This window comes from Macaca nemestrina, chromosome 4 (genome assembly GCF_043159975.1).
Source record: "Macaca nemestrina isolate mMacNem1 chromosome 4, mMacNem.hap1, whole genome shotgun sequence".
Taxonomy (NCBI): domain Eukaryota; kingdom Metazoa; phylum Chordata; class Mammalia; order Primates; family Cercopithecidae; genus Macaca; species Macaca nemestrina.
This window is the reverse complement of record NC_092128.1, coordinates 175,025,023-175,045,136: the sequence shown is the minus strand read 5'-3', so window position 1 is coordinate 175,045,136 and position 20,114 is coordinate 175,025,023. Positions and strand designations below refer to the sequence as shown.

At 45.2% G+C, this 20,114-nt stretch overlaps 1 protein-coding gene across 4 annotated transcripts in view; it reads right to left on the bottom strand.

The window, feature by feature from the left end:
* Positions 1-20,114, bottom strand: part of LOC105472945 (hormonally up-regulated Neu-associated kinase) — a 133,704-nt gene that overhangs the window by 54,462 nt on the left and 59,128 nt on the right. For all 4 annotated transcript variants that reach the window (XM_071095608.1, XM_024790086.2, XM_071095606.1 and 1 more), the window contains exons 3-4: positions 7,847-7,902; positions 1,294-1,429 (exon numbers count right to left, since the gene is read on the bottom strand). In XM_071095608.1, the coding sequence (XP_070951709.1) occupies positions 1,294-1,429; positions 7,847-7,902 (192 nt within the window). The remainder of the gene's footprint in view (positions 1-1,293; positions 1,430-7,846; positions 7,903-20,114) is intronic.

Sequence of the window (20,114 nt, the reverse complement as noted above, 5' to 3'; positions counted from 1 at the left end):
CACACCTTTCATGCAAACGAGCCTTTCTCGTCTGTATCTTAATCAGAACCTCACTCTGTCTAGAGCCCATTTCCCTGTGGCAAAGGGTTGAATCCTATCCCAGAATCCAAGACTCTGAACTGACCCTGGACCGTCACTGACAGGGGATGGTGGAGGTGGTGACTCACTGGGACCATGGGGGACCCAGGCTCTACCTTTGGTGCAACTGAAGATTCACCTTCAAATACTCATTGTGCTTACCCCGGTGGCCCTTCCTCTACCAGACCCTGGGAACAAAACGGTGAACCAGACCAACCAATTCCCTCCCCTCGTGCAGAGTCCTTGCTGGCTGGGGAGACAGGGGAGGCACGGATTTAAAACCGGAAAAGGACAGGCTTTGAGAGGTGCCGAGGAGGAAATTGAAAGGGTGAGGAGAGACTCTGGGGGACTGTCTGGTAGGGAGCTCAGAGATGATCTCGGCACTGGCGCCACTGGCTTGAGACGGGGATGTGGGAATGTGCAGGCCATCCAAAGGGCTGGGAAAGGGCATCCCAGGCATCACAAGTGCATGGCCGGGCACGTGGCTCACGCCTGTAATCCCAGCACTTTGGGAGGCCAAGGCAGGTGGATCACCTGAGGTCAGGAGTTCAAGAACAGCCTGGCCAACATGGTGAAACTTCGTCTCTGCTAAAAATACAAAAATTAGCTGGGCGTGGTGGCGCATGCCTGTAATCTCAGCTACTTGGGAGGCTGAGGCAGAGGAATCACTTGAACCTGGGAAGGGGAGGTTGCAGTGAGCTGAGATCACATGACTGCACTCTAGCCTGGGCGACAGAGCAAGACTCTGTCTCAAAAAAAACAACAAGCCCAGAGGTGGGAGAGACAAAAGGGAGGCCGACGTGTCTGAAGAACTGTGAGCAGGGCAGGGGTCAGGAGAGATGGGCGAGCAAGTCCCGCAAGGAGCACGGGCCGGGCAGCAGGATGGAGCTTCACACAGAGGGTGATGGGAAACTAAGGGCCAGAGGAAGGGGCATAAATGAGTCGCAAAGCCAGGATGTGAGCTCTGTGAGGGCAGGACGTGGTTTTCTCCCCTCCTCAGCACCGCACTGAATTTTGGTAAAGGCCATTCTGACAGTTCGTGCAGACCAAAACAGAAGGAACAGAGATGGAAAGCCAGGCCCCAAAGAATCCCTGACAGCGTACTCCTGGGCCTGTCACCTGTGCCTGCCATCCAATACTCAAGCATGATTTCGTAAGAAAGACACGGTGGAGACAGCAGGAGGAACACTGACGTTCAGAAGCTCGATAACTCACATGGACCAGACATCGATTTTGGGGCCGTATTTCTTCCTGGCGAGTAGTTCAGGTGCGGCGTAGGCAGGGCTGCCACACTGCGTGCTGAACGGATCCGAGTAACCCAGGATCCCTGCGCAGTTGCTCAAACCAAAGTCTGCAAAGAGAGGTGAACAAAACAAGCTCCGAATTAGAAAACTGCGGAAATGAAGAGGGAGAAAAAAAAGGAAAACTAAAAAGGGCAGCAGGAAAGGAAACATTCTCTCAGGCTAACACATCATTTAGCATCCTAAAGAAAACCGTAGCAGCTGCAAACCACAACGTCTGGATATGAGACTCAAGGCAAAAGAATGTCAGTGGCGGTTCCCTGGCTTAGCTGAGAGCATTTTACATCGGGCCTCACTGTTAAAGCCAGTTAGAGCAAACAGTATGCTGAACTAAAACCTATTTCCATCCAATCTTGTAAATGAGTCATCGAGGAAAAAAAGAGAGAATTCGCTTTCTAGGATGAAGGCAGGAAGAAGGAACAGGCAGAGGGGATTGGAGTTAGCTTCCAAGCCGCCAAGTGGGGAAAAGATGAAGGAAGACTGATTATCTCGGGCTGCCGGTGTCACCCTCAGTGACACGCAATCCAGCCACTTACAGTTGACTTTTTCAGCTGAATGTTTTCATTTCATGAAAAAATTTCCCCAAAGATGGCCGGGCGCGGTGGCTCAAGCCTGTAATCCCAGCACTTTGGGAGGCCGAGATGGGCGGATCACGAGGTCAGGAGATCGAGACCATCCTGGCTAACACGGTGAAACCCCGACTGTACTAAAAAATACAAAAAACTAGCCGGGCAAGGTGGCGGGCGCCTGTAGTCCCAGCTACTCGGGAGGCTGAGGCAGGAGAATGGCGGGAACCCGGGAGGCGGAGCTTGCAGTGAGCCGAGATCGCGCCACTGCACTCCAGCCTGGGCGACAGAGCGAGACTCTGTCTCAAAAAAAAAAAAAAAAAAAAATTGCCCCAAAGATATGCAGCACATATAGTGACTTGAAGAGGGGGAAAATATACCCAGCAGTTTAGACAACCCTGAATGTTGGCTGGAAAAGTAGCACCAGAAAGATGGCAATGTTGGCCAGGCGTGATGGCTCACGCCTGTAATCCCAGCACTTTGGGAAGCAGAAACGGGCAGATCGCGAGGTCAGGAGATCAAGACCATCCTGGCTAACACGGTGAAACCCCATCTCTACTAAAAATACAAAAAAAAAATTAGCCAGGCGTGGTGGTGGGCGCCTGTAATCCCAGCTACTCAGGAGGCTGAGGCAGGAGAATGGTGTGAACCCGGGAGGCGGAGCTTGCAGTGAGCTGAGATCCGGCCACTGCACTCCAGCCTGGGCAGCAGAGGCAGACTCCGTCTCAAAAAAAAAAAAAAAAAAAAAAGAAAGAAAGATGGCAATGCAAACTAGACTAAGCAACCTCATGGCACCGCTTTGTTCCTGGATAATTAACATACCCAGGAAAAGGGGGGAGAAAGCCCAGTGCATCAGTGACTTTGGGTCTATTATGCCTTCTGCACCATGTTTACCTTTTGATCTTAAAGATACTGAAACTGACAGGTAATTAGAGAGTTGTTACTCTTATGCCCTCATCTGAATCTTTCCTTAATCTTTGTTGATCTCAGAATTAAGATCACAGTTCATCCTTTGAACTTCAGTGTAAATATTATGGTCCATCCCCCTCAAACAGAAGACTCAGGCTGCAGGGCTCAGGCAGAGACAGGCTTCCAGTCTTGAACAAAACTCTCGCACTTTCTCAATCGGCAGTATTTATGTCTAGTTTCACGAATGTATTTTCACCTCACTCAAACGTGTCTCCACCTGCAGGACACATGACCATTAGGAACGTTGTAGGAAATCTCAGGGGAGGAGAGATACAGTCCAGTCTGTGCAGTTCAAGATGTCACAGCCAAAATGTTTTTCCAAAGTCACTGCGTTAAGCTTTTCTAAAGAGGATCCCATCTAAGCAGAGCTCAGAAAACTCTTGAAGGCTCTAAATATCACCCAAACTCTTCAGCCCAAACTACAAGAGGGAATGGCAAACAAACCAACCAGGCGTGCTGCATGTTCAAACACTGAACTCTTCTTTTGTTTTTTTACGATTCCATTTTTCTCTCTTAACCTCCCTCCCCTTTGCCTCCTTGACTCCCTTACTCTTCCCTCCCCAACTCTCCCCCTACACCTTTCCCATCGACCCAGCCAGCTTCCATAGGCCCCAAAAACCGTGTCCAAGGTAAATCCTTCAGGAGTCATGGGTGTGGGAGACTAGGAGGAGATATCAGTTAAAAAGAACCTGAGAAACCCTGTTCTCAGACCCCACCCCTCAGGATCACTGAAGCGGGAAGAAAAGGGCGTGAATATTTTTATAAGAAGAAAAATCTGCCGGGGGCAGTGGCCCATGCCTGTAATCCCAGCACTCTGGGAGGCCAAGGTGGGCAGATCACCTGAGGCTATAGTTCGAAACGAGCCTGGGCAACATGGCGAAACCCTGTCTCTACTAAAAATACAAAATTAGCCAGGTGTGGAGGCGCACACCTGTTGTCCCAGCTACTCGGGAGGCTGAGGCAGGAGAATTGCTTAAACCCGGGAGGCAAAAGTTGCAGTGAGCCGAGACTGCGCCACTGCACTCCAGCCTGGGAGACAGAGCGAGGCTCCATCTCAAAAAGAAAGGTGGGGGGAGAAGAAAAATAATATTGTGCTTTAAATTGGAGGGTTGTTTGACTGCTTTCAGTTTGAAAATGAACCTAAAAGAATGTTAATGAACACACAAACGTGTGAGGAGCACCCACTGTGAGAGACAGCACCATCAAATAAAGACAATAATAGTTGAGGAGGCCCAGTTTCATCAGAGTCCTAGAAATTGTTATCTCTAAACTTCTGAGATCAAAGCAAAAGACTCCGTTCCTAATCTCAACAGCGTTCCCGTCACAGCAAAGGGCTGCCTCGTTTTGTTCACCTCCTCACCTCTCCAAGACCTGGGGTCCAAAAAGAAGGACTTGTTCTCAAAGAGGGCAGAGGGAGAGATAAGAGGTCAGGTCACCCTCTACCATCCCAGGCAAGTTTGGGAACAGTCTGGCCTTATCTTGAGCACAGTTTCAAGAAGATAACTTAGCAGGGCATTTGGGAGGTGGAAGAGATAGAATCTGCATGTTAAGCAACTTATGTTGATCTAGCCGAAAGGGTTTGATTTAAAATATATTTGTAGAAAAACAACCAGTTTGCTTCACATTCATAATTGTAATTATTAAAACTGTACACATCTGCCTATAATTGGAATTGTGGAACTTGAGAGAAGGCCACCTCCCAGCAATGTCACATGGGTCTGTCTCAATTAGGTTTGGTAAATATATCAGCCAACAACCACTCAATTTTCTGAGAGCTACAGGATGAATCTCACAAAACGCCCAAGTGAACCTGCTTTGGAATACTGAAGTGCAAAACTCAGTTCTAAGTTGCCCCTCTTCCCTTTTAAGATTTAACTTACCAAACATCAGACTGCTTTTTTTAAAAAGGGAAAAAAAACTTTCTGATTAAATCAAATCTTACTCCTGGTAATTCTAGTTAATTTGACACATGGCTTAAGTAGATTTATTTAAACCGAATTCTTTCAAAGAAAGAGAAACTATTAAGAGGCAATCATAATAGCTATAATCACCTTTGGAAAAAAACAAGTAGGTAATGCCTTTGAAGAAAAGAAGGTTCAAAGAGCTTTCAAGTTACAAAAAAAGACAGGAGTTGGAAGACCTTTGATCCAAATTGCTCAACCCAGGGGCAAGAAACCTCACAGACACTGGGCCTTCATCTCTCCCTCCATGCCTTCCGGAAATGCGGAAATGCGGTTCTTTCTTAACCAAATGCAGTTCCCACCAGCCCTCAGGGATAGTCTAAGGTCTCTCTTGGGGGAGGTGTGAGGTAGGGTTCCTCAGTTTCCACCGCTCAGGAGAGAACCGGCAACCAAATGGGCACCATTAACAAAGGGAAATCCAATGGTCACTGCCTCCTTTCTAGCAGGTGCGGGCATCCTGCTTTCTGAAGGGGCCGATTTTGTTCCAAAGACCTAAAATGTCTTTGCAGTGCCCACCCAGACATTGCCAGCAGAGAGGCGATGACTCTGTGGGATTTGAATAAAATGGTTCCTGGCGCCCAAAGAGTGACCATAACGTGCAGCAAGAGGGGAAGGGGTGGGCTCTCATTTAGGTGTATGATTTCCTCACTTGACTCAGACAGGTCTCCTCTAAGAGGTTCTGTTATTCAACCAATCTGTGAGCCCCTTATAAAAGGATCCACTGATTGCAGCAGTGAAATGACTGGTTTTTCTAGAATCCCCTGAGCAAACGTCCACCCAATAAAAAGGTCTGTGCATTTCACCATCGCTTATTCCACAAGACAGTTCTGTCGATGGTCACCTAGGGCTACCACGTAAGGAGAAAGCAGAGACACCAAGCACAGAGGAGACAGAGGGGCAAGAGGGAAGGAAAGAAACAGGATGGGCAATGCCCACCTGAGATGTGGAAACTCTGTCTGCACCTTACACGACTCACCAGCCTCAGTCTTTTTGAGACGGAGTCTCGCTCTGTCACATAGGCTGGAGTGCAGTGTCACGATCTTGGCTCATTGCAACCTCTGCCTCCCAGATTCAACCGATTCTCCTCCCTCAGCCTCCTGAATAGCTAGGATTACAGGCGTGCACCACCACGCCTGGCTAATTTTTGCATTTTTAGTAGAGACGGGGGTTTCACATGTTAGTCAGGCTGGTCTTGAACTCCTGACTTTGTGATCCGCCTACCTCGGCCTCCCAAAGTGGGATTACAGGTGTGAGCCACTGCGCCTGGCCTATTCTAACTTTTATTGTCATATAAATACCGCTGTTACAAAGTCTGTTCTCTTACAGTCTCTGGTGCTGTTCCGACAACTTTATCACTGTCACCTCCACATTTTCCAAAGAACAGTTACAGGGAAACTAAAACAAAAAACTCCTTTCCTCCATTCCTTACCGCACACCAGGAGGCCCCTTTGTTTAACCCTCCAGATGTCGGAAATGAGGACCAGAGAGACTTCCTGCAAGCATTTCAACACCAGTGCCTTGTTTTCTGGCTTATGCATTTGGCCCTCAAGACAAGTAAATGCAACAGTAAAACAATGTAACAAAAAGAAAATCAGCCAGGTGTGGTGGGTCACGCCTGTAATCCCTGCACTTTGGGAGGCCAAGGTGGGCAGATCACCTGAAGTCAGGAGTTTGAGACCAGCCTGGCCAACATGGTGAAACCCCATCTCTACTAAAAATACAAAAATCAGCCAGGTGTGGTGGTGGGCGCCTGTAATCCCAGCTACCCGGGAGGCTGAGACAGGAGAATCCCTTGAACCTGGGAGGCAGAGGCTGCAGTGAACTGAGATTTGTACCACTGCACTCCAGCCTGGGCAACAGAGGGAGGCTCCATCTCAGAAAAAAGAAAAAGAAAAAGAAAATCATTTGAATTATCTAAGAATCTTCTAAGAATAGATTCTCCTAAATGCTTTTGGGGAAAAATTGGTTTCCTCTTCACCGTTAACTTTCTAATAGTAAGTGTATCCATCAACACCTATCAATGGTGTTTAATTATCCAGAGTCTGTGCAGTCTCTTGCCTGGTTCTGAATTGGGAGCTGACTGTAATCCCAAAATATCGAATAAGTCATTTTAATGATGTGTTTTGGAGAATCTTATAATGACTTTCAGCATTTGTCAAACAAAAGTTCCTTCTTGGGCATAAACGTTAAATTCACAAAGTCCTATTGATCCTCTTCTTTTCCCCTCCTATAAAGTCTTTTCAAGCCATTGAGGTGAAAGAAATTACTTGCACTTCAGGTGGGAGAAAAAGAAAAGAGAGAGAGGAATAAAAGATGGTGCCATCTAGTATCTGGATATAAAAATGATGCCCTGAATTCTGCCCAGAGCAACCACAGAGGGAGACAATAACAACAATAGAACCACCTGAATTCGTCTAGAAAATGAGTCATGCAGTGCATTTGCTATGGACCCTGAATTATGAACCAATTATGATGCTCCATCTTGTAGCTTCCTTCTGATTGGTTCAGACTTCTAACTACCCCTTTGTGGGGACTTCTCTGCACAGCTCCCATTGTACCAACGAGCCTGAATAAAGATTATATTAAAAAGAGAAGGTCAATTGCATTCCCCCTTATTTTAGGCATCCCTGCATTCACCGAGAAGCGGAATGAGATATGACAAAGCTATGGGAAGCATTTCTGAGCCAAACTATCTTTCACTATTTTTAAGAAGTTTTCCGCTTAATCCAAATAAAAATAAATTCTACAAAAGGTCAGCTCCATCTGAATTTATGGAGAAGCTATAGTTTGAATAAGACAAGGAAACACATGATCCATTTTCAAAACCATTATTAAATTTTGGAGGTAAAAGAAGATAATCTAGAATATTGTCTGGGTATTAGAGATAGACCATGGATATTTTTCAAAGTTGAGAACTGACAACACAACACTTAAAAGATAATTTTGCTTTAAAAAAAAAAAAAAGTCATACCAATCAGCTTGATATTATTGTCTTCATCTAGTAGCAAATTCTCTATCTTCAAGTCTCTGAAATAAACAAAACCACACAACATTTCAGATAAGCATTCGAAATAATGGAATTACATTTTGCTTCTGACGGGCAATGAACTGTTTTTAGAGTCACTTCTAACCAACCCGTAAAGCTTTCTGCCAAAACTCAATCAACAAGTAAATATTTAAAAGACATGATATATTAACAATTAATTGCTGTAGACTATAAAAGCTGAAGAATTTCAGAGACGACAGAGAGCAAAGAGGACAGAAGGGATCATGAAAAGTTTCTGGAGAAAGCAAGACCTAAACCGGAACCTGGAAGTTAAGCAGAACCAGGGTGTGGGGAGAGAGGAGCACATCACTCAAGATGGCGCAGCCTGAGGGGCCAGGGAAATATTTCATACGAATGTGGCCCTGGGTTGGCGACACTGGGAGCAACCTCAGATTTGGGGAAGCAATTTAAAAAAAAAAAAAACATGTGAAAGCCAACTTAATTGATGAGTGCAATGACCTCCATGTTTGGAGCCCAAGGGTCATGACAAACTGGCAGGTGAGGATGAGTTAATCTATTTAGCAGGTAGATATTATCATGGGCACAATAATGGACTCCAAAGATGTTGGTGTCCTAATTCCTGGTGTCATGCCCGAGAATATGTTAACTTTACAGAGCTAAGGGGAACTAAGTTCCAGATGGAATGAAGATTGCTAATTAGATACTAGGTGATGCCATGCATTGACACTGAGAGGACGGGAGGAGGTGGAAGGGAGAAATGAGCCCAGGGTCATGTTGAGTGTGAGGTGTCTGGTGTCTGCACCTGTGACTGTAAGCTCCCAGAAGGCAGGAAACGTGTCTGCCCTGCTTCCCACTGTACCCCAGTACCTTTGCACATTCCAGGTACTCAGTAAATACCAATGAGTCCAGATTACCAATGAGATCATTTGAGATTTCAGAAGCAGAAGTATTTATGTGGGCAAAAGAATATACTTGGACATCAAAACCATCTAGGTCAATTATTATCAGCTCTGGCATCTTAAATTGTAGCATGCCAACTCAGACACACCTTGAATGTTAACCATATAAAAATACTCTTACACACACACACATACACACACACACACACACACACAAACACACATTCTCTTCCATTGTTTTTAAACATACCATTCTTGATCCGGCTTTTATTTTCTCACTTTTGAATAGAGAGATAGGCAAGAGAAATGTTTCTTTTTCCTCTTATCTCTACTGTAGGGAATTGAATGGCGTAATCATGTTAAAACAAAAACAGCAACTGATACACTACGTCAATGTCCAAAACAAAAAGGAGCGGTAGCTAGGACTGCCTGTGGCAAACAGGACAGCAGTGCCCCACTTAACGGGGACACCTGCTCACGGCTTGGTCCCAGCACTGCCAGCTCACCTCATTCTCCAAAAGAAGCCAGAGGTCCAGATTTGATCTCAATTTTTAAATGTTGGCAACAAACTCATATTAAAACAACCATAAACCCCACCCTTGCAGGCAAGATATGGCCTGCAGGCTACCAGTTTTCAACCTCAATATGGGTGGACGCTGAAGCCTTGAAAGGATGTGAGATTGTCAAGGTGAGGGCAGAGAACTGGTGCGGGGGAAAGACCAACAGGCTAGTGGCGAACACTGGCGTTCACAGTAAACTGGGAAAGGACAGGTGCGGGGGTGGGCAGGGGTTATGTCAGCCAGGCTGTTGTCACAGGAAGGGCAGGACTACAGGACGGTAAGAATTAAGGAGCCAAACGCAGAAAAAAAAAAAAAGGGTGAACTCTAAAAAGTGTCCAACGGATTCAAAATTACCAATAGCCTTAGGGCTGGGTGCTGGCTGAGAAGGAAGATCCGCGTTCAAACTGGGGATATAAACTGACATTGCCCAATCCAGTGCGCCCACAAATGGGAAGAAGAATTGTATATTTTCCCTTCACTCCAAATGAAACAATGCACAGAATACTTCAAAACTGTGCGTGCCTTGTAAAGGCATCACACGTGTCCAAATACAGGGTGACTCCAAATATAAGGTGACCTCCTTGCTTTTCCAATAGGAAGACTTTGTCCCTCAGTAAAAGGTTTTTGGAAAACGCAAACGTATACTTTTTAGGAATGCAGTAGAATTATTAAATGACTATTGATACCACTTATCTTTAAAGCTGCATCATCCTATTTAAGACCATATATTAAAATGTTAACATAGTTAATTTAAGAAATACTGTTTCCACGCTGTCACATTTCATGAAACAATTTTATTCAAACTAGTCACAGGCAGAACCAGGATGACTTTTTGAGTCTTTGTGCAGTGTTTCAATGTAACATGATCTTTCAGGTGACTGGATATTTGAGATAAAGTATTTTTTTTTAATTTGCATATGATGCCTTTGCTGGAAATCTTATCCCAAATCATACGCACCCATTTAAAATCTCCATAAATTAACCACTCAGTGAACTGTTTTGAGACTGGCCTCTCAAACTCTCACAATCAAGAGGCCATATCTCTAGAAGTTATTATTAAAGCCACATAAATGCTTTTACCTTCCTTCCTACTGGGTTCCTCGCGTGATTTCTAGAGCACCCAAAGTCATCAGTGAGCCAAATAAAGGTTTATGTGTCTTCTCTAACTAGTACTTTGTTATTGAAAATAAAATACTATCATTGAAATTGTGTCCTTATCATATGAGAGATTTGCAAGGACTCTGTAAGGCACTTCCTCTTTTCTGAAGATACTGAAGACGTAATACCAGCCTGACTTCTATTCAAGCATATACGGTAATTCCAAAACACACACATGCATACACAAAATAGTATGCCAGCAATATCCCAAACTGTTGTTCCGTGAACCCTGATTATAAACAGCAGCACTCTCTAAATCTAAAGGAAGGCCACGGTTTGTTTCAAATGAAATAAAGCCTCTTTGCCTGGGAAGAAGGGAAGCCACACTAAGGCATTAAAGGAGAAATTTGGTTCAGAACAAATAGTGTGGGGAAAAACATCCTAAAGAGGCGAGGTAAAAGACAGCAACTGCCAAAAACAATAAAACTAAGTTGGGTAATTCTGGGGCCACAAAAGCCTAGAGAACAACCACAGTGATTAGAAGAATGATATAAACAAAAGACCAAAAATAAGAGAAAATGCAAAAGAAAAACAATACCCGCTTTTAAAATCTAGGAAACGTCCTAAAACTAGGGCAGGACATATTAAAAATAATTATTAGGCAAACTGAGAAAAAAATAAAATCAGTTCAAAGTCACTATCTTCCCACCCATAGCATCCCTTTATAACCAACTCTATCCCCTAAGAAAAATGCACAGAATACACCTGGTTAACCTGGGTTATTTGTCCAGATTTCTAAAAGATTTCAGTGACAACCAATCCAATGGCCTAAAGGTTCTGTGGCTAGTTCATGGGAGGGTGAGCTACTTTTGTCTCTGTCCAGGAGATCAGTGTACTTACCCACGCACAAGAAAAGAACACTCACGCTGGGCTTGGTGGCTCACGCCTGTAATCCCAGCACTTTGGGAGGCCGAGGCAGGCGGATCACCTGAGGTCAGGAGTTCAAGACCCGCCTGACCAACATGGAGAAACCCCGTCTCTACTAAAAAAATATAAAATTAGCCTGGCGTGGTGACGCATGCCTTTAATCCCAGCTACTAGGGAGGCTGAGGCAGGAGAATCGCTTGAACCTGGGAGGTGGGGTTTGCGGTGAGCCGAGATCACGCCACTGCACTCCAGCCTGGGTGACAGAGCAAAACTCTGTCTCAAAAAATAATAATAATAATAATAATAATAAATAAAAGAACATTCAATAGCCTTTGGCTTTATTCCACTTCCTGCTTTGTCCTTTGTAACTTATCCGGAAGGAAGAGGGAGAATACTTTCCTCCAGACTTTAGGAAAAAAGGAACTAAAATCTCATTTTTAAAAATAGCTTTTACCTAGGTATTTACCTAAATGAGTGGAAAACTTATGGACATAAATGTTTATAGCAGTTTCAATCATTCTTTCCCCCAAACTGGCGGCACCCAAGATGTCCTTCAGTAGCAGAATGGATAAACAAACTTTGGCACATCCAAATAATGGCACATTCAGTAATAAAAAGAAATAAGGTCAGGCGCGGTGACTCACACCCAGAATCCCAGCACTTTGGGAAGCTGAGGTGGGTTGATCACCTGAAGTCAGGAGTTCAAGACCAGTCTGGCTAAAACGGTGAAACCCCGTATCTACTAAAAATACAAAAATTAGGTGGAGCACACCTGTAATCCCAGCTACTCGTTTGAACCCAGGAGATGGAGGCTGCAGTGAGCCAAGATTGTGCCACTGCACTCCAGCCTAGGGCAACAGAGTGAGACTCCATCTCAAAAAATAAAAAAGAAAAAGAAAAAATATATAAATTAAATTAAATTTAAAAAATATAAATTAAATTAAATTAAATTAAAGAATATCTTTTTATCTTCAGTGATAAAAACAGATAAGATATTGAGCCAAAAATTGTGTGATTCACTTGGAAAGACATGGAGGAACATCAAATGCATGCTTTTAATTGAAAGAAGCTGGTCAGAAAGGGCTACATCCTGTTTGACTCCAACTATATGACATTCTGGGAATCTATGGTGATGGTAAAAAGAGCAGTGGCTGCCAGGGGTTGGCGTGTGGGAGGGAAGAAAGGAGAGATGAATAGAGGGGAATATAGAAGGGTTTTAGGGTGTTGAAATTATTACGATACTGTAGTGGTGTTACATCATACTGTGCATTTATCAAAATCTATAGAACTGCACATCACAGAGTGAACCCTAAGGTAAACTCAGACCTTAGTTAATAAGACTGTATCCATACTGGTTCATCCATTGTAACAAATGTGCCAGGGGAACACAAGATATTCGTAACAGGGAAAATGCGGGTGGGGGGGACGGTGTGCAGGAACTCTCTTGTAGTTTCTATGCAAGTCTTCTGTAAATCTAAAACTGCTCTAAAAAATATTGTCTATAAATTTTTATAAAAGCAGCTTTTGGATACATTTTCCTTCCCTAAGCAATCCGTACTAAGAATGGTACGACTACAACCAAGTGCCTCACTCAGGCAGTTCACTGTGGGACATCCTTAGCCCCCTGAAGTTATGTCCCTGAGTCCATTCAGAACAGTGGGCAACCCAGACTGTCTGCTCAGCTACTCAACAGTGATCAAAGAGGATACAAATGATCCAAAGAGGCAGAAAAAATGAGAGACACCTGGAATAAAACAGGAAGGGTAACAAAATAAATAATCCTACCCAAAAGATGCTGCAGCACTATTCACAATAGCAAAGACATGGAATCAACCTAGGTGCTATCAAAGGTGGATTGGATAAAGAAAATGGGGTACATATGTACCATGGAATACTATGCAGCCATAAAAAAGAATGAAATCGGCCGGGTGCTGTGGCTCACACCTGTAATCCCAACACTTTGAGAGGCTGAGGCAGGCAGATCACGAGGTCAGGAGATCATGGCTAACATGGTGAAACCCCATCTCTACTGAAAGCACACAAAAAAATTAGCCGGGCATGGTGGCACAAGCCTGTAGTCCCAGCTACTCGGGAGGCTGAGGCAGGAGAATGGCGTAAACCCAGTGTTAACTTTTAACTGTGAACAAAGGTGAAGGGGAAGAGAATGGCCCTGGGATAGATGGGAAGTTGCTTTTTCTTGGCCAATGGCCTTCAAAGAGGAGCTAGGAGAAGCAATAAAGGGGTGTGGCACAAGGCACAGAAGGTAGCGCAGGGCGGGGCATGGTGGCCCACACCTGTAATCCCACCACTTTGGTAGGCTGAGCTTGCAGTTAGCCCAGATTGCGCCATTGCACTCCAGCCTGGGCGACAGAGCAAGACTCCGCCTCAAAAAAAAAAAACAAAAAAACAAAAAAACAAAAAAAAGAATGAAATCATGCCCTCTGCAGCAACATGGATGCCACTGGAAGTCATTATCCTGAGCAAATTAACACAGAAACAAAAAATCAAATACTGCATGTTCTTCCTTATAAGTGGGAACCAAACATTGGGTGCATATGGACACAAAGACAATAACGACAGATACTGAGGACCACCAGAGGAGGGTGGGAAAGAGGAGGACAAGGGTTGAAAAACTGCCTGTTGGGTACTATGCACAGTACCTGGGTGATGGAATCTGTACCCCAAACCTCAGCATCACACAATATACCCATGTAACAAACCTGCACATGTACACCCGGAAGCTAAAATAAAAGCTGAAAGTTTTAAAAGGGGCGGATTTCTTCATAAGGTTTCAGTGTTAGTGTGTTATAATGGACCTTTAAAAAAAATACGAGCAAGCCTCTATTATCCAGAATACTGGCTCTATCAGAAAACCTCCCTGCGGTCCACGTGAAAAGCCTGATGTTCACTCTAGCTGCATCCCAAGAGCCAGACACTTGGCTCTGCGAAGTGCGAGGCGTGCCCTACGGGAAGGAAAGTGAAGGGCAGGCTGGTCGGCACATGACGATGGGGTGAGGGAAGGAGAATGCCCACTCCACATGAATGGTCCTGGATCTGATTAAATTCTTTCATGGAAGGGAGAGGGAAGCGGGAGGATCTTCCTTCAGTCCTGCCATCTGAACAGTTCCCCCTGTGGCATATAAACTGGAAATTCAGTGTTCACTTTTTTTATTTTTATTTTTATTTTTGAGACAGAGTCTTGCTCTGTTGTCCAGACTGGAGTGTAGTGGCGCAATCTCAGCTCACTGCAGCCCGTGCTTCCTGGGTTCAAGCAATTCTTCCTCAGCCTCCTGAGTAGCTGGGATTACAGGTACGTGCCACCACGCCTAGCTAATTTATGTATTTTTAGTAAAGATGGGGTTTCACCATGTTGTCCAGGCTTGTCTTGAACTCCTGACCTCAGGTGATCCGCCCACCTTGGCTTCAGAAAGTGCTGGGATTACAGAGTGAGCCACCTCATCCTGCCCAGTGTTAACTTTTAACTGAGAACAAACAAAGGAGAAGAGAATGGCCCTGGGAGAGATGGGAAGTTGCTTTTGCTTGGCCAATGGGCCTTCAAAGAGGAGCTAGGAGGAGCAACAAAGGGGTGTGGCACAAGTCACAGAAGGTAGCGCAGGGTGGGGCATGGTGGCTCACACCTGTAATCCCACCACTTTGGGAGCCTGAGGCAGGTGGATCACTTGAGGTCAGGAGTTAAAGGCCAGCCTGGTCAACGTGGTGAAACCCCATCTCTACTAAAAATACAAAAATATGCTGGGTGTGGTGACGGGTGCCTGTAGCCTCAGCGAGAGGCTGAGGCATGAGCATCGCTTGAACGTGGGAGGTGGAGGTTGCAGAGAGCTGAGATTGAACCACTGCACTCCAGCCTAGAGGATAGAGTGAGACTCTGTATCAAAAAAAAAAAAAGAAGAAGAAGGCAGCACAGGAAGATGGGTTGGGAGGACAGTGCTGGGGCTGAGGACGCAGGGGTGCGGGGGATGTCTTGGGAACAACAGGCAGCACCGATACACCAACCAGAAGCCACGGTGACGCAGGAGCAGGGAGCCCAGCAGAGAAGAGGACGCTAGAGAGACGCTGTGCGGGCTCAGAAGGCTTCAGGACCCTTCTCTGCTCATTAGGCAGTTCCAGGGAGAAATGCTCAAAGGGGACCCATGGCAGCAGACAGACCAGACGTTGAGATAAGCGCAGCGTGTTTTTACAGAGATCGGGAAAGGACCTGCGGGGAGAAGACGACTCCACACCCTCTAGGTATCACCTAATCACAGCCCTTTGTTCGAAGTTCTTTCAAAAGCACCAGCACACAAACAGGCCATGACTAGCCATTCAAGGTTCCCCACAGGCTACCAAGCAACCCCTTCCCCTCCCCTCCACCCGCCCACACGGACTCTCCTTGCATCTATTTCAAGATGGTCAATTAGAAGGTTCTGAGACTGGCCGCCATGAACTGAGTCACTGCCCTCTTGGACAGAGGGTGCAGGGAGGAGAGTCAGGGAGGGTCCTGTTGCCATGACAGACATACAGGTGCTCCTCCGCCCCTGGGGTTTCGCAGAAAGGCAGCTGCTCCAAGTCTGTGGAGCAAAGAGGCAGACAGGAGCAGTGCTGGGGAGGTGGAAAGCAGGAGTGTGTGTGTATGTGTGTGTGTGTTTATGCCTGAGTGTGTAAGTGCACATGAGTTTGTGTGTGCACACTGCAAGTGTTGGCACATGTTCATGTGACCTTGCATGCACGTGGGGACAGCAAGAGTGTACATGTGTGGGTGTGTGCATGCATGTGCACACATCCATGGGTGTATGAACGTACACGTGAGTTTGCACATGTGTTGCATACACACGTGTGTGGGCTCTCATATGTCAGAGTGCGCCATGTGTATATGGTCATGGGCGCACGTGTGTGTGTGCACGCACATGCATGCATCACATGCATCCAGAGTTGTGGGATGGGAGAAGGCAAAGAGAAGGCAGTCTCTCCCCTGGGCCTCCACAGGCCATGCCCAACCCAGGAGGTCTAGGCTGAGGGGCAGGAACTCAGGAAAGAGCCTGGGGGAGCCGCTCAGGGTTGAGTCCAAAGAACTGAATGGTGTAACACTGAGGCATCAGGATAGGAGGTAAGAGGAGGAGAGCATGAGACGTGGCAGAACCAGTGAACACTGCAAGTGGGGAGGCTGAGCAAAGACAGGGAGTCAAGCAAGGGAGCCTGCGGAAGGGAGTAAGGACAGGTGCTGGGGTCTGGCTCTCTCTAATGGACCCGCCAACCAGGCCCGGGCAAGTCATTTAAACTCTCAGAGCTTCTAATTCTGCCCCGGAGCCCAGCCATCATGAGAAGGGTTACCCAGCGGGGCCACTGGCAGCGGGAAATGCCACAGTGGATTCCTGAGGGCTTTGCGGGCCACTCCATTTATGAGGTGAGAGGCTGGAGGTGAGGATAATAAAGTGAAAGATTCTAAGACAAGGTGAAGAGTTAAGACTCCAGAAAATACTTAAAAGAGGTGATCAATTTGGCCATAAGCAAACAGTATTGGGGGGCATGCCCCCCTGCCCAGCGAAAGGTAAGAGAGAAGGGGCCCAGGGAAGGACAGACCCAACTCAGACAGGATTAAGTTTGATGGAAAAAGTTTTGCCTACGGGGATGGTCACAAGATGAATTTTAATAATAAACTAAGAATAAAGCATCCCAAACTCCCCAAGCACATAACTCCCCAAGGCAACAGGTATTTTGCAGGGAACATGATTTTTTTTTTTTTTGGTTAGGTCTTATCTTCAAAAGCACTGTATTAAAAGCAAATGATGTGCAAATTCTTGATTTATTTACAATATGGGTATTTTGCTAAAATACAAGAATAATGTGTTATCCATGAACCCGATTTATTTATTCAAAATGAAACCTTTATTGAGTTCCCGTAATGTTCCAGAAACAAATTCTGTTTATAAAACTGAAAGACCCATTCACTAGAAAGATGCCACTCTACAAATTGTGACCTAAAAAATAAACACAGTGACACTAAGTCAATGAAGAAACTCCTTTGAAATTCCAGGGAGAATATGGACTATTCCAGAACATAGGACTGGCTACCAGAAAGCTTCCATCCCAGTGCAAACTCTGACACTAGCTGTATTCATTCAATTTTCCTTCCTTCATTCAACAAAGTCTTACTGTGTGCCCACTGGGCTGAGCACTGGGCTAAGCTGTGGCTTGTGCAGAAGGCAGATAGAGAGAAGTAACCACAGGATACGTGCTCAGAAAGAAAAGTAGAGGGTGCTGGGAGTCTATGGCCAGGGGACCAAGCCTGGAGGGCTTCCCAGAGAAGGTGAACCTGGAGCTGTGACCTGAAGGATGAGTAGAATTCAGCCAAAGACAAGGGCAGTACAAGCAGAGAACAGCTATGGGGCCCTGAGCACGGAGAACTGTGGGCCTCAGCTTCCTGTGGATAAAATGAGTGGGTTGGACTCAGTAGTAATTACAGAGAACATGGACTCAGTCCTTACACAGTGTCTCGGTTTTGAGCACTTCATGCAGACTGACTTATCTAATCCTCACAACAGCCATGTGAAGTGGAGAATCCATTTTCCCTGTTGTGTAGCTGTGGAAAGGGAGGTACAAAAGCTCGAGTGATTTGCCCAGCACCACTCTGGAGTGGCCAAACCAGCACGTGGACAAGGGGGTCTGGCTTTCCCGTCAGCGCTGCAGACCACTGTGCATCCCAATCCATGAAACTGTTGGGCTGGAGCTTTGCAAGAGCTCACATTTCCAATGCGATTTTTTTAAAAGCCAATTAAACACAAAACTTTTGCTGTCACTGGTGCCTCCAGATATGTGCTCGAAGGCCCTGGGATTCCATCCAGCTCCTGGATGTGAGCAGAAATCGTTCCCTCTTGTCTGCTGTCCCCTTCCTCTCCTCTCTAAGAAAACCCGAAAGTTAACAGACTTCTTAACCCCCCAACCAGCACAGGTTGGGCCTGCTTCTTGTCAGGCCAAAAAGAACAAAGAAGGGCCTCCTGTCTTCCACTCCTTCCTCTTAAGCGCAGAGCGCCCTTTTCTCCATAGTGATGAATGGATAAGGTCATGGCCCTGGGAGCCACGGTGTTGACACACATCCGAGCTCAGGCTCCGGCTCCCTTTGATCGTGTGTCTCTTTCTCCTGGTCCTGCAGCCCCATGGCTTCTCTCTTCCTGCTTAGGGATGGTGGTATTGTATTATCCAGTTGTGTTTTCTCTGTATAGTTTGATTGGACTTGGTCATTTTGAATGAACACATGAATCTCAAATTAGCCTCTCAGCAGAATCGGCGTTCTAGGTGATTCATGTTAAGAGTTGATGCTCTATATACAATAGGCAAATCATCAGATTTTGGCATCCTGCTGGGTGAGCACGTTTAGGGGAAGGAAAAGCAACCTGTTATATTTTAGAGAAGATTAGACAATTCTAAAATAGAATAATAAAGAAGTTAGACCACACTCTACCTTTGTAAAAATGAACAACAGCCCTAGACACAGAGGCTGTGGCAAGTCTAGTCTCATAGGAAGTTCTCTGCCAGCAAAGCGAATCTGCTTTATACACGCTTAGCTTCCTTTGAAAAAACAAACAAACAAACAAAAAACCTACTTGTCATATTTATTGTTTCTTTTAAATGATGTTTAAATACTTCTGGAAAGATAAATAATTATTTCGATTTAATGCCACAGGAAATGAGGGCTCTGCTAGCATTAAGTTGATTATGACATAACAACATAATATCAGTCTAATCAGGAACTGCATTTTTAAAGCATCCCCTAACAAACACACACACACACACAACCAAAAGCCCCTAAAATCACTGTACACATATAGCCACAAAAAAATCATCCTGAATCCTTTTGCATGATCCAATATATGTACTCAGAAATCTTCCCACCAGCAACTCCAGGGCCTCTCTGAAATGCAATAGTCTCTTATTCATTTGAAAACTCTAACCTCAAAATAATTTATGAAATTCATTCCACCTTTGCAGCATAAAGGAGAAAATTCTTTATGAGAAAGGGCTCCAGTAAAGAGCATACCAGTGGTCAGTTGAAATATGAACACCCAAAATTAGTGGTATAGAGTCTTTGAAAGTCAAGACATTCCGTTAAAGCCACTATGAATATATTCTAAACAAGCATTTTAATGTGAGGTCTCAACCACCTAATCACCTATGTCCATGGGCGGTGACACACATTAACATGATTTTTAGAGGGAAACGTGAAAAAAATCTTCCTAAATTGTCTGTGTATTTCCAATCTTCTCTAACTTTAAAAGATCTGAGCCCTTGCCATTATTGGATTATAAATATATTCCTGAGGAGAGAGAGGCAAAAGTAGAAAAAGCTAGAGATCAGAGAAAGAAAAAGTATACCGTCTTTGCTATCAAAACACTATTAAATTCATTGCTTTGACATTCTGACAGTAATTGCGCTGAGAGGGATTGGATTTTGTTAAAATTACTTTAAAAGGGCTGTTGAGAATTTCCTGCAGGAGAGGCCAGTGTGCAAGGCGCAGCTTCCACTTGGTTTTCTTTGTTGTTCTCACAATCCTGAGAAGCTCAGTGCTCATCTTATTTTTGACAGCACAAAATCCTTGCAAAAAACACCCCGAGTACCACAAAAAGCTCTGCCGCTCGCAGTCCCTCGTTCCATTTTCCACTGTGACCTGCGGAGTCGGTAATCCAAGCTGATTCACTTGTGAGATTTCTGCCTTTGTCATCTTAATAAACAAAGACAGAGCCAGGCACACTTACG